The 11,613-nt window shown below is 43.2% G+C and overlaps 1 protein-coding gene across 1 annotated transcript; it reads left to right on the top strand.

Moving 5' to 3' along the window:
- The first annotated feature begins 5,672 nt into the window (after positions 1-5,672).
- Positions 5,673-8,316, top strand: LOC137345221 (probable G-protein coupled receptor 139). Its single transcript, XM_068008685.1, has 4 exons — positions 5,673-5,684; positions 6,671-6,745; positions 6,870-7,005; positions 7,406-8,316. The coding sequence occupies exons 1-4, from the start codon at positions 5,673-5,675 to the stop codon at positions 8,314-8,316; spliced, it is 1,134 nt and encodes a 377-aa protein (XP_067864786.1).
- Positions 8,317-11,613: the final 3,297 nt, after the last annotated feature.

Here is an 11,613-nt window from a genome sequence, read left to right as displayed (position 1 = left end):
GTATATCGCAGAAACCTATAAATGGGCCTAAGGCCGCTTTTTTGGCCCTGAAATGTGCCCAGTCAACCTCAAGTTACCCTGTAACGCCAAATTATACCTCCCCCCCACTCCGCTCAACAAAAAAAATGATCAACAAGTAAAGCTAGCTGGTTCACACTGCTACTATGCAGTAGAAACACGTGTGGTATTCGCAACTAACAGGATGTTGCCTTCTGCTGTTCGCAATGGACACGTTATGGGCTGTTACCCAATCCGAACTTGCAAAACTCAAACACAGTGTCCAACATTAGATGTGATTCTACAATTGGACCACATTTTCTGAATAATTCATAGTGTGCCAAGAATAACAGTGAGAACTAATTTAAGATTGCCATGGGGGCTCGCAGTGTGGCGCATTTGTGCGTACTGGAAGCAAAATATATAAATACACAGGGTCCGGTTCTTTGCCGGCAGAAAAGGATATGTACATTGTCCCTGTTTCATCCGAACAGAATAAGTGAAGCCATTCGCTGGTTCATTCCAGTGGGCAATGCCTTGACCAATCAAAGCCAAGCTGCCTGATGTAAATTTCAGTTCAATGTCAGTCAGCGTAAACTGGTGAATTCGCCATGGCAACACTTGGAGCAATCAGAATTCATTTGCCAACCAATCAGCACTCTCCTCTCATGAAGTATAAGTTGTTGTTTTCCCTTAGATTGTTTATTCTTGCGATTGTGCAGATATGTGCCAGACGAAAGGCTTCGAGACCATGTCTATTTTCAGCAATATTAAAGTAATAAAGTCTATATCAGGGTTAATGTGCATGCAAGTGAAGGCACGGAGTGGGCCTAATAATATTGGTGATATACAGGTACAAATTGTCACTTGGAAGTATGATGTTATAGCTATAACGGAGACCTGGCTAAAAGAAGGGCAGGACTGGGTATTAAATATTTCTGGATGCAAGTTGTTGATTGAAGATAGGAAATGGAAACAAAAGGTGAGATGTAGAGGTATTAGTTAAGGAGAGGATTGCAATACAGGAGGAAATGGATGTCTCACAGTGGTTGAGGACAGGATCAAATTGGCTGGAACGATGGAACAAAAAAGGTGCAGCTACATTGTTTGGCATTGTCTATAGGACACCAGCTAGTGACAAAGAGGTGGAGGAAAAAATGCGTTGTAATTACAGAAAGGTGCAAAATGTACTGGGTGCTCACAATGGTGGCCTTTTATTATCCAAGCAGACTGCATAGCAGTCCTGTAAATGGCAGTAAAGAGCAACCGTTCTGAGAGTGCGTTCAGGAAAATTTTCTACAGAAATCTATTGATGGTCCAACGAGAAATAAGGCATAGCTCTGCCTGGCTCTTGGGAATGAGTTGGCCAAGTGGATCAAGTATTAGAAGGAGAGCACTTAAGGTGCAGTGATCATTGCATCATATGATTTAGGCTGACGGTGAAAAAGGACAAATAGCAATCTGGAGTAAGTATACTTAACTGGGGGAAAGCTAACTTAAATGGGTTAAGAATGGGGCAGGGGCGAATAAATTGCAGTCAAAGTTCGGCAGGAAAACTAATAGCTGAAGAATGGGCTACCTTCAAAGAAGAGATTGTTCAGGCACAGTCAAGGTATGCTCCCTCGAAGGAGAAAGGTAAGGCAAACAAATCCAGAGCTACCTGGATAACAAAAAAGGTAGAGATTAAGATAAATACGAAAATATTTGCTTATTAAAGATGCCAGGTGGAAAATACTTTTGAAAATATAGAAAGTTCAGAGGGGAAGTGAAAATGCAAATAAGAGAAGCAAAGAGTTAGCATGAAAATAGACTGACAGCTACTATTAAAGGAAACTTCAAAGTACTCTACAGACATATAAATAGAAATAAAAGTTGATAACAGGAGAAAAGATGGCGATTTGGGATCATAAATGGGATTTACACATGGAGGCAGAGGGCATAGCTGAGGTATTATATTAATACTTTACCTCTGTCTTTAACAAGGAAGAAGATGCAATGCAGGTACTGGTGAAAGAGGAGGTCAGTCAGAATTCTTTAAAATTGATGAAGAGGACGTATAGTGTAGGCTGACTGCACTTAAAGTGAATAAAGCACCAGGACCGGATACGATACATCCAAGCATACTGAGGGAAGTGAGGTTACATATCGTGGACGCACTGCGCATAATTGTCCAGTCTTCTTTGGATTCGGGTGTGGTGTCGAGGAATGGGGAATTACAAACGTTATACCGTTATTGAAAAAAAAAGCTGTAACGATGAGCTTCGGAACTACAGACCAGTCAGTTTTACTTTGGTAGTGGGGAAACCTCTCGAAAAAAGGTACAAATTAATAGTCACGTGGACAACTGCGAGTGAACTAAGAAAGTCAACATGTATTTTTATTAGAAAATCATATTTAACTTACTTGCTGGAGTTTTTTGCGGAGATAACGGAAAGGGATGATAAGGGCAATGCTGTTGATATGGTGTACAGAAACTTTCAAAAGGCGTTGGATACAGTGCAACACAGCACACATGTGAGCAAACCTATAGTTCCTGGAAGAAAAGGGAAGGCAACAACAGGGTACAGAATTGGCTGAGTGACAGGAAACAGTGAGTAGCAGTTAATGGCTTTTTTCTTTTGCGGGGTGGCAAGGGCAATTTGTAGTGGAGTTCCTTAGTGTCAGTGTCATGGAGAAATACAGCACTGAAACAGGTCCTTCGGTCCACTGAGTCTCTGCTGACCAACAACCAACCATTTAAACTAATACTACATTAATCCCATATTTTTACCACCTACTCTAGGGACTGTTAACCAACCAACCTCCAAGTCTTTGGCTGCGGGAGGAATCCAGAACACCCCGCAGAAACGCACGTGATCATAGGGAAAACGTGGAAACTACACACAGGAAGTAACCACAACTGAACCCAGGTCGCTGTAATTGTGAGGCTGCAGTGCTAACCACTGCACCACTGTGGTGCCTTTGATTGCCCTGACCTATATTAATGACATAGACCTTGGTGTTCAGAGAAAAATTTCAATGTTTTCAGAATAGACAGAGACGTGGAATTACTGTGAAATGTGAGGAGAATAGTGTAGAACTCTAAAACGACATATAGAAGTTGGTGGAATGGGCAGGCAGGTGGCAAATGAAGTTCAATGCATGGAAATGTGAAGTGATTCATTTCCGTAGGAAGAACATGGAGAGACAATATAAAACGAAGGGTACAATTCTAAAGGATGTGCAGGAGCAGACGGACCTTTATTCTGTATGTGTATAAGTCATTGGAGGGGGCAGAACAGGTTGAGAGCACGGCTAATAAAGCAGAAAGTATCATGGGGTTTATTAATAGTGGCATAGAGGACAGGAGGCAAGAATGTTATGTTGCAATTGTATAAAGGACTATTTCGGCCTCAGCTGGAGTTCTGGGCGCTGCACTATAGGACAGATGGGAGGGCATTGGCGCGAGTGCAGAACAGATTCAAGAGAATGGTTCCAGGTATGAGGAACTTCAGTTATGAAGATAGACTGTAGAAGTTAGGACTGTTTTCCTTGGAGAATAGAAGGCTGAGAGGTGATTTGATGGAGGTATTCAGAATCATGAGCCATCTGCGCAGAGTAGACACTTGTCCCGCTAATGCAATGTTCGTGAAGGAGAGGGCACAGAATTAAAATGATTGGTAAGAGAAGCAAAAGTGACAAGAGGGTTTTCTGTCGCTCACGCAGAGAGTGGTTAACGTCTGGAATGCAGTGTCTGAGAATGTGGTGGAGGCAGGTTCAACTAAAACATTCAAAAGTGATTTAGACTCTTATATGAAAAGCATGAATGTGCATGGTTATGGGGAGAAGGTGGGGGAATGTAACTGAGTAAATTTCTCTTTCAAGAGCTGGTGCGGAAGCAATAAGCTAAATGGACTCTTTCTGCCCTATAACAATTATGTAATTCTGTGAATTCCCTTCCTTTTGAATTGCTCCGCGTGCTTTGATCGCATTACCATTGTCTTGTTAACCTTTGTTGCCAATTTAAATCATTTGTGAACTCTGCCCATAGATCTATTTGCTCCTTTGATTAATTTATTATGTTCTGTTCCTTTTTCTAGTTTAAATATATGAGCGTTTATTATTGTTATTATTATTGTTATTATTATTATTATTATTATTTACATTTCCAAAGAATGTGGATGTCGCCGGCCAGGCCACCATTTATTGACCATACTTAATTGCCCTTGATAAGGTGGTGGTGAGGTGCCTTGCTGACCAGCTGCAGTACATGTTTGATGAATGTATTCTGTTAATACTTGACAGTGAGTTCCTGTTTCGCAGGTCTCCTTCTTTTTTTCAGCCTCCGAATTATCAACACCTCTTCCATGCAGAACTTCCTGTCCCATAACAACTGTGGCTTCCTTATTTCTGATGTCGGAGCTGCGCTTCAGATGACCATTTATATTTCTGTCCATGTCAGTTCGCCTGTTTGGTCCAAAGTCCAGTAAACCCCAGCCGGCTTTTGTTGTGATATCACTTTAACGTCTTGACTGTTGCTTGCATCATCAGAGGAAGTGATGTCAAGCTATATAGCAGTTGGTGGAGTGTTAGTATACAGTAAGCATGTGTATTACAGAGCTCTCTTATAAATCTGTTATTTTGCAATGAAGCAACCTTCATTCAACTTCCTACTCAACCTAAACCTGTTTGGTACCTTATTGCTCAGAATGAAATTACACAACACCTTTAAGCTCACAGCAGATGGGCACTTTCCTGGCCCACAGTAGTTGGTTATATTCTGATCAATGTCAGTTGACCTTTTCCTACGGATACATTCTGAAGGCCGAATTTGGAAGTAATGCATTCGGTTACCTTGGTTCGACATTCCCAACGGCATTCCTCCCTCCCTCACCAGCTCAAGGCCACTCAGGTTTTCTGCTTCACCTTTTTTTGCTGGCACATTGATGTCATTATCTTTTTCTCTCATTTTGAACTGGAAAATGTAATCACATTTCTTCTAATAGCTGCCCCTCCCTCACTTTCACATGGTTCACATCTGTCAATTCCCTTCCATTACGTAATTTCTCAGTCTTTATTTCATGGAACAGACTCTCCACCAATATCTATTATAAGCGCACACACCCTCACAGCTATGGTGACAGCACTTCCACTCAGACACATTTCCTGAAAGGATTCCATTCCATTCTCCAAGCTTTCCATCAATGTTGCATTTTCCGACAATACCACCTTCCACACTAATGTGTCCAAATGGCTTCATTTTTTTGTTCAGTCGATGACCACTTCCCAAGTGGCTGCGAGGGGCTCAGCTGTGCTTTTCGTTTCCCATTTTGTAACTGACTTCGCCTCAACCCCTCCCCATGAGCACTAAAGCAAATTTCTCCTTGCTTTTATTGTTCTCGTCCACCCACCATTACACTCAAAATATCATCCTCCATCACTTCCACCATGTCCAGATAAAACTAAACCCATTCCCCCTCCTTTACTATTCCCTGCTTGTGGTGAGGCACTGGTTCACACTTCTGTCACCTTCAAAACCCATTCCCCTTGCTCTCGGAACTTGTCTATGCAACCACACGAGGTGCAACATCTGCTGTTTCACCTCCTTCATTCCCAACCTGCAGGGAGAAAACCACTTAATCCAGGTGAAACACAGATTTACTCTTCCAGTTTTTCTACTGTATTTGTTGATCACGATGCCACCTCACGTAACTTGGAGATAACTAAATGCAGATTGAGTGATTGATCTGCTGAGCACTTGCCTGTGCTCTACATGCCGAACTGTGAAATTCTGGTCGCTTTGCACATTACAGCTACGTCTTCTTCCCACTCTGATTTGTCTATCGGCAAGCTATTAGACTGTTCTACTGAGTTATAACGCAAAACTCACTATCTTATTCAACTGGGCCCTTTCCAAACTGCCAAAACTAAGGCAGACATGAAAAGCTTCAGATGATTATCATCACTCTAATTTTACCAGACACCATAGAGGATGAATGAACCAGAGCTGGGAATGGAAGTGGTGTAGGTTCGTGTTTGGAGTAATACCACCGCCACCCACCGCGCCCCTCCTCCCCGCCGCCCACCCCCTCCACAACCCGCACAACCCCGCTCCCCTATTGGTGCACCTTCGACTGTTCGGTACTCACTGCTGGAGTCTACCTGTGTGTATCCATCACCTTGTATGAATTTAACCGCCTTTGCTAATCTTCCGTGATCATGTCCTCTGCTCTGCAACCATATTCATCAACATTACCTGTATCTTTCGCCTCGCAACATTATCCCTTTTTCATTGAATCACTCCTGCCCTTCACCCGATCACAGACTTTATTTTGTTTCCTCCCCTCCAAGACCGACATTTCTCTGACTGTGGCATTGCTTTCAAACTCTTAATCGTGAATATGTTGCAGTTCTGATGAAAGGTCATTGGCCTGAAACGTTAACTCTGTCTCTCTCTTTCTCTCTCCGCAGATGCTGCATGACCTGCTGAGTGTTTCAGTATTCAGTATTGTTTATCAGATTTACAGCCAACACAGTATTTTCATTTCCACAAATAATTAGACCTGGATGTTAACAGGCAAAGATATGGACGCTGGGTGACTGAGTGAGGGCGGAGTTTAAAACTGCAAACTTGGAAGCTCTAGTTTCCCTGCACGCTTGCAATTGGAAAGTGCGTCTTTTGTCTTCGAAAAAGTGCCCCGTGGAAGTCAGCCTGATTGACAGGCCTGGTCTCCAGTCGAGAAAGGCGGACACTAGAGCAAGGTCTACAGTAATGTAGATCTGAATGAGGAACCCCACAGAGGAAATGTCCAATATCTGGGGTGTTTGATGTCTAAAAGTGGGTGACCGGGGACTATGTAACCCAACACCTGTTTGTTCACCTGTCCTGGTAGAATGTCATGATTCTGCTGAGGGATTCCGAATCTACAAAAATCAATGATAATTACAGGGATTTTTCAAGTCTTGGAATTGCCCAATCATTGGGATTTCCAATCCACTACCAAATTGTGGTTGTGCCCGATCCTGGAGGTTCCGCTTTTTCCCAGAGCATGGAAGAATTCCCATAGCGGGTAACAGCAGGTGATAGACATTTCAGAGTGTCTTTGTGGGCAGGTAGGCTGGAGAAAGCTGGCTGATCAAAGTTAAATCAATAAACCAAGTTATATCTGAGTAACCCCTGCATCCCGCCCGCATTAATTCATTTAACTGGGCAACCCACATCCTGGGGGTATTTGCCAGCCCACTGTCCCGCAGTGGTTAAACCCGGAAGTGGGTGGGTTTAATGCGGATTAGATCTGGGATGAGATATACTACTTAACATTTGACTACCCGTATTGGAGGCTACTGTCCGGGCATTACTATTTCGGCTCAGACACGGAGAACTTCTTATCAGTAATTTCCAGTTTATTTTCCCTTCTCTCCCTTACAGTGAATGTATTCGCGATTTTGATCCTGTCCCATGGCAAGTGCGGCCTCTCCACCTGCACCACACGCTACCTGGTGGCCATGGCAATGGCGGATCTACTGGTCATTATCACTGATGTCATATTGTATCAGATCAGTTATTATTATTTCCCGAGATCATTCCTGGACATGACACCAGTGTGTAGTACCATATTTGTCTTGATTACTGCAGCGACAGATTGTTCTGTCTGGTTCACCGTCACATTTTCCTTTGATCGATTCATTGCCATTTGTTGCCATAAGCTGAAAACAAAATATTGCACCAAGAAAACTGCAGTTGTGGTACTAACAACAACATCGATTCTACTCTGTTTAAGAAACGTCCCCTTCTACTTTATATATGAACCAGTAGAAATAATCGACAATGTACCATGGTTATGTTCTGATAAGGCAAGCTATTATACTGAGCCTGGATGGGTGGGATTTGACTGGTTTCATAAGATACTTACCCCATTGCTGCCATTTGCCTTAATTTTGTTGCTTAACGCTCTGACAGTCAGACATATATTAGTGGCCAGTCGAGTCCGTAAGGCACTGAGGGGCCAAAGAAAGGGGGTGGATCGCAGTGACCCAGAAATGGTGAGCAGAAGGAAGTCTATGATTTTACTGTTCAGCATATCCGGCAATTTCATACTTCTCTGGTTGACAAATGTTTTGGATTTTTTATATTATAACGTTACAGGTACCGATCCCAATAATTACAATGATTCCTTGTATATCATTCGCCAAGTCGGATTTATGCTGCGAGATTTAAGTTGCTGCACGAACACATTTATTTATGGGGTCACCCAATCCATGTTCAGAGAGCAGTTCAAGCATGTGGTAAAATATCCGGTTACATCAGTTATTAGGTTAATTAATAAACAAAAGAACTAAGTGTAGCCTAAACGCGGGTCTCAGTACTTCCATTACATGATGTAATCTTTAAATCATGACTTGCATCAACTGAAATTCACCAGGAAATGCTGTTGATCTGAAAAGGCATCCAGCAACAGAGCAAGACTGTGATGAGGACACCGCATTATTATGACTCAAATGTCTTTCATGCAGGATCATTAGTTTGTGACATTCTATGTGAGCTCTTCTGTAATAAGTCTGTTCATCTATTTAGTGCAATAATACATTTGCAGCTCCCAGATTAACAGTTTCGTCACTGGGCAGACTGACAGGTCATGGCTGCCGTTTAGGGTGCAACGTTATCTGCTCTTTCTCTATCTCCCTTCTCTCTCATAATCTCTGTTAAAATCTCCCAATATTTACTTAAATTGCCTGCCTTACAATTTCTGTCTCGCATTCATCCTCACTTATTCTCTTACACATTTCTGTTACAGTTTAGATATAGGGTTAGATATAGTGGGGAGCTCCCGTTTAATTGTCCCGTTTATCTCTTCTCGGGAGGGAGAACTTGTATTTTAAGACAGTGTAAGGCTCCCTCGACATTGCCCCAACAATGACTCCCAGCATAACTACATCACGAGTAAGATCGAGAGTAAAATCTCCACTGCACTGTCCTGTCAAGGATTCCAGGTCAGGCTCAGCGTGGGTTAGCCACAAAGTAAGTCTGCCCCTACAGAGCTCCATTAAATATTCCTATGGTAGTTACAGCAAAGGGTAGAGGCAGAGCCAAGATACATCTAGACTGCTCCATGAAACACATATAAACACAGGTTAAAAACAGAGTAAAGCACCCTCTACACTGCCCCATTAGCAGTGCTAGGAGAATTAAATTAATGGTTAGATACAGGGAAAACACCCTCTCCACTGTCACATGCAGCATCCAACATATGCAATACAATATCGATGCAGAATAAAGGTCCCTCTACACTGTCCTATCAGATACTCAATCATCAGCAATGTAATAGGAGGTGTCATTGACAGTGCTATCAAGTGCTACTTACTCAAAAGTAATGTGCTCACTAATTCTTCGCCTAAATTCTGCGACAGCCACTCACATCCTGACCTCATTACAGGCTTGGTCCAAACATTGACTACTAAGCAAAAGTTCAGGAGTTAAGTTGAAAATAACTGTCCTTGACATGAAAGTAGGATTTGACTGATTGTTGCATCAAGTAGAGCGAGCTTAACTGAAGTCAATTCGAACCAGGGGAGATCTCCATTCGTAGGAAAGGAAGGTTGTTGTTGTTTATGGAGGCCTTAGTTCCATGTCATCACTGCAGGAATTCCATAGGGTAGTGTCATGGGCCCAACCATTTTCATCTGCTTCATAAATGACGTTTCCTCCGTCAAAAGGTCAGAATTACGGATGTTTGCTGCTGATTTCACAGTGTTCAGCATTAATCATGATACATAAAGTACTGAAGCAGTCCATGCCATAGCAACAGCTGGACATCCTTCAGCGTGGGCTGGTAAGTGGCAAACAAATTCGAGTCACACAGCTGCCAGGCAAAGACCATCTCCAACAAAACCGAATCTAACGATCTCTCCTTGACATTCAACAGCATTACAATCGTTGAATCCCCAAAACTGTAACCATCCCAGTGGCTTAGCATTGTGCAGAATCTTAACTGTACCATCCGTATAAATGCTTAAATTACAAGAGTTGGTCAAAGACTGGGAATTCTGCGTCAACTGACTCACCTACTGACTCCCAAATCCCATCTAACATTGACAACCCACACGTCAGGAGTGTGATGGAATATTCTCTACTTGCCTGGATGAGTACAACTCCAACATACTCAAGAAGCTCGACATCATCAGGAGAATTCAGGTTACTTGATCAGCGCCACTTCCACCACCTTAATCATTGACTCCCTCCCATGACGGTGCACAATGGCAGGAATGTTTAGAATCTGCAAGATGTGCTGCGACAAATCGCCAAGTCCTTCAGCAGCATCAGGTCCGCTTCAGGACCTCTTCAGGACCTCCTGCAACTAGAAAATCAAGGGCGGCTGATGCATGGCAACATCATCACGTGGAATTTCACCTCTAAATCACACACCATCCTGCCTTGGAACTCTATCGCTGTTGCTTCATTTTCAACGAGTCGAAATCCTCGACTTCCCTCCCTAATAGCACTGTGGAATTACCAAAACCACATAGAATGTAACAGTTCAAGAAGCCGCTTATCATCGCCATCTCAATTACAATTGTGTATGGAGAACAAATTCTCAAATTGTCAGCGCCGACACTTGCCCTGATTAAGAAAAAAAAATCTCTGAGGATATGTACAGCAGAGGCTACATACAGAGTACGTCTCCCTCTACATTGTCCTATCAAACTCTTCCAGTGCAGGCACTGCACGAGCTAGATACAAAGTAAAGTCCCCTGTACACTGCCCCAGGGAACACTCCCAGGACAGATACGCACATTATTTCATAGGAAGGAAATCTGCTTCAGCAATGTCCCATCAATCAGTCCCAGGAAAGATATAGCACGGCTCAAAAACAGAGTAATGCCCCCTTTCCGCTGCACCGTTAAGCACTCCAACGCAGGTACCACAGAGATTAGTCACAAAATAATGCTCCCTCTCCACTGCCCCTTTCAAAGACTCCCAGTGCAGGTACAGCACGGGGTTAGGTATAGAGCAATGCTCCCTCTGCACTGTCGCATCAAACACTCCCACAACAGCTACAGCTCTGATTTGTTTTAGCATTTACTATCTGATATCACGGGACGGAGCTGCACTTAATGCAGCCTGCTGAAGATGCAACTTCAGAGAGGAGTCACCTGCGAGTGTGGAAGTGATGGCATATGTTGTCGAGGAAAGAAGGCTGCAAACCATTTTTGGAGAGGCGTGTTGGAAGTCTTGAAAGAGGAGGCCAGGAGATCCAAACGTGGACTACCATCATCTGATGGGAGAGTCCTTGCATTTCTACCTGTTTTTGTTCTTTCAATCTTGCGCACAGCGAGCTCCATCCCGACCCACAGTGCCTGGCTCTGGTGAGCTATAGTTGTTCGAGTGATGAAAGTATTAGTCCAACAGTGGAAGAGGAGAGTCCATTCTTCTCCAGCAGACAACTGCGAAGAAACTGGAAGACAAATCAAAGTTGATCTTTGGTCTGGAGATGTTAATACGCTCCAACCAGCTGTTGAAGGGAACATCCTTAGTGCCCTTCTCTCTCTTCCACCAGCAGGCCACCAATTCAAACTTTTTTTATTGGCTTTGTGCACCTATTCGCATGGACTCCCACTTTCAAGCAAAAACCTCTTCCA

This window comes from Heterodontus francisci, chromosome 28, assembly GCF_036365525.1.
Source record: "Heterodontus francisci isolate sHetFra1 chromosome 28, sHetFra1.hap1, whole genome shotgun sequence".
Taxonomy (NCBI): Eukaryota; Metazoa; Chordata; class Chondrichthyes; order Heterodontiformes; family Heterodontidae; genus Heterodontus; species Heterodontus francisci.
This window is presented reverse-complemented; position numbering and strand designations above follow the sequence as displayed.

Excerpts from the sequence above, each read along its gene's own strand:
- LOC137345221 (XM_068008685.1), top strand. Across the intron at positions 6,746-6,869 it reads ACACTAGAGCAAGGTCTACA|AATGTCATGATTCTGCTGAG; the intron begins GTAATGTAGATC and ends CTGTCCTGGTAG. Across the intron at positions 7,006-7,405 it reads GGTTGTGCCCGATCCTGGAG|TGAATGTATTCGCGATTTTG; the intron begins GTTCCGCTTTTT and ends TCTCCCTTACAG.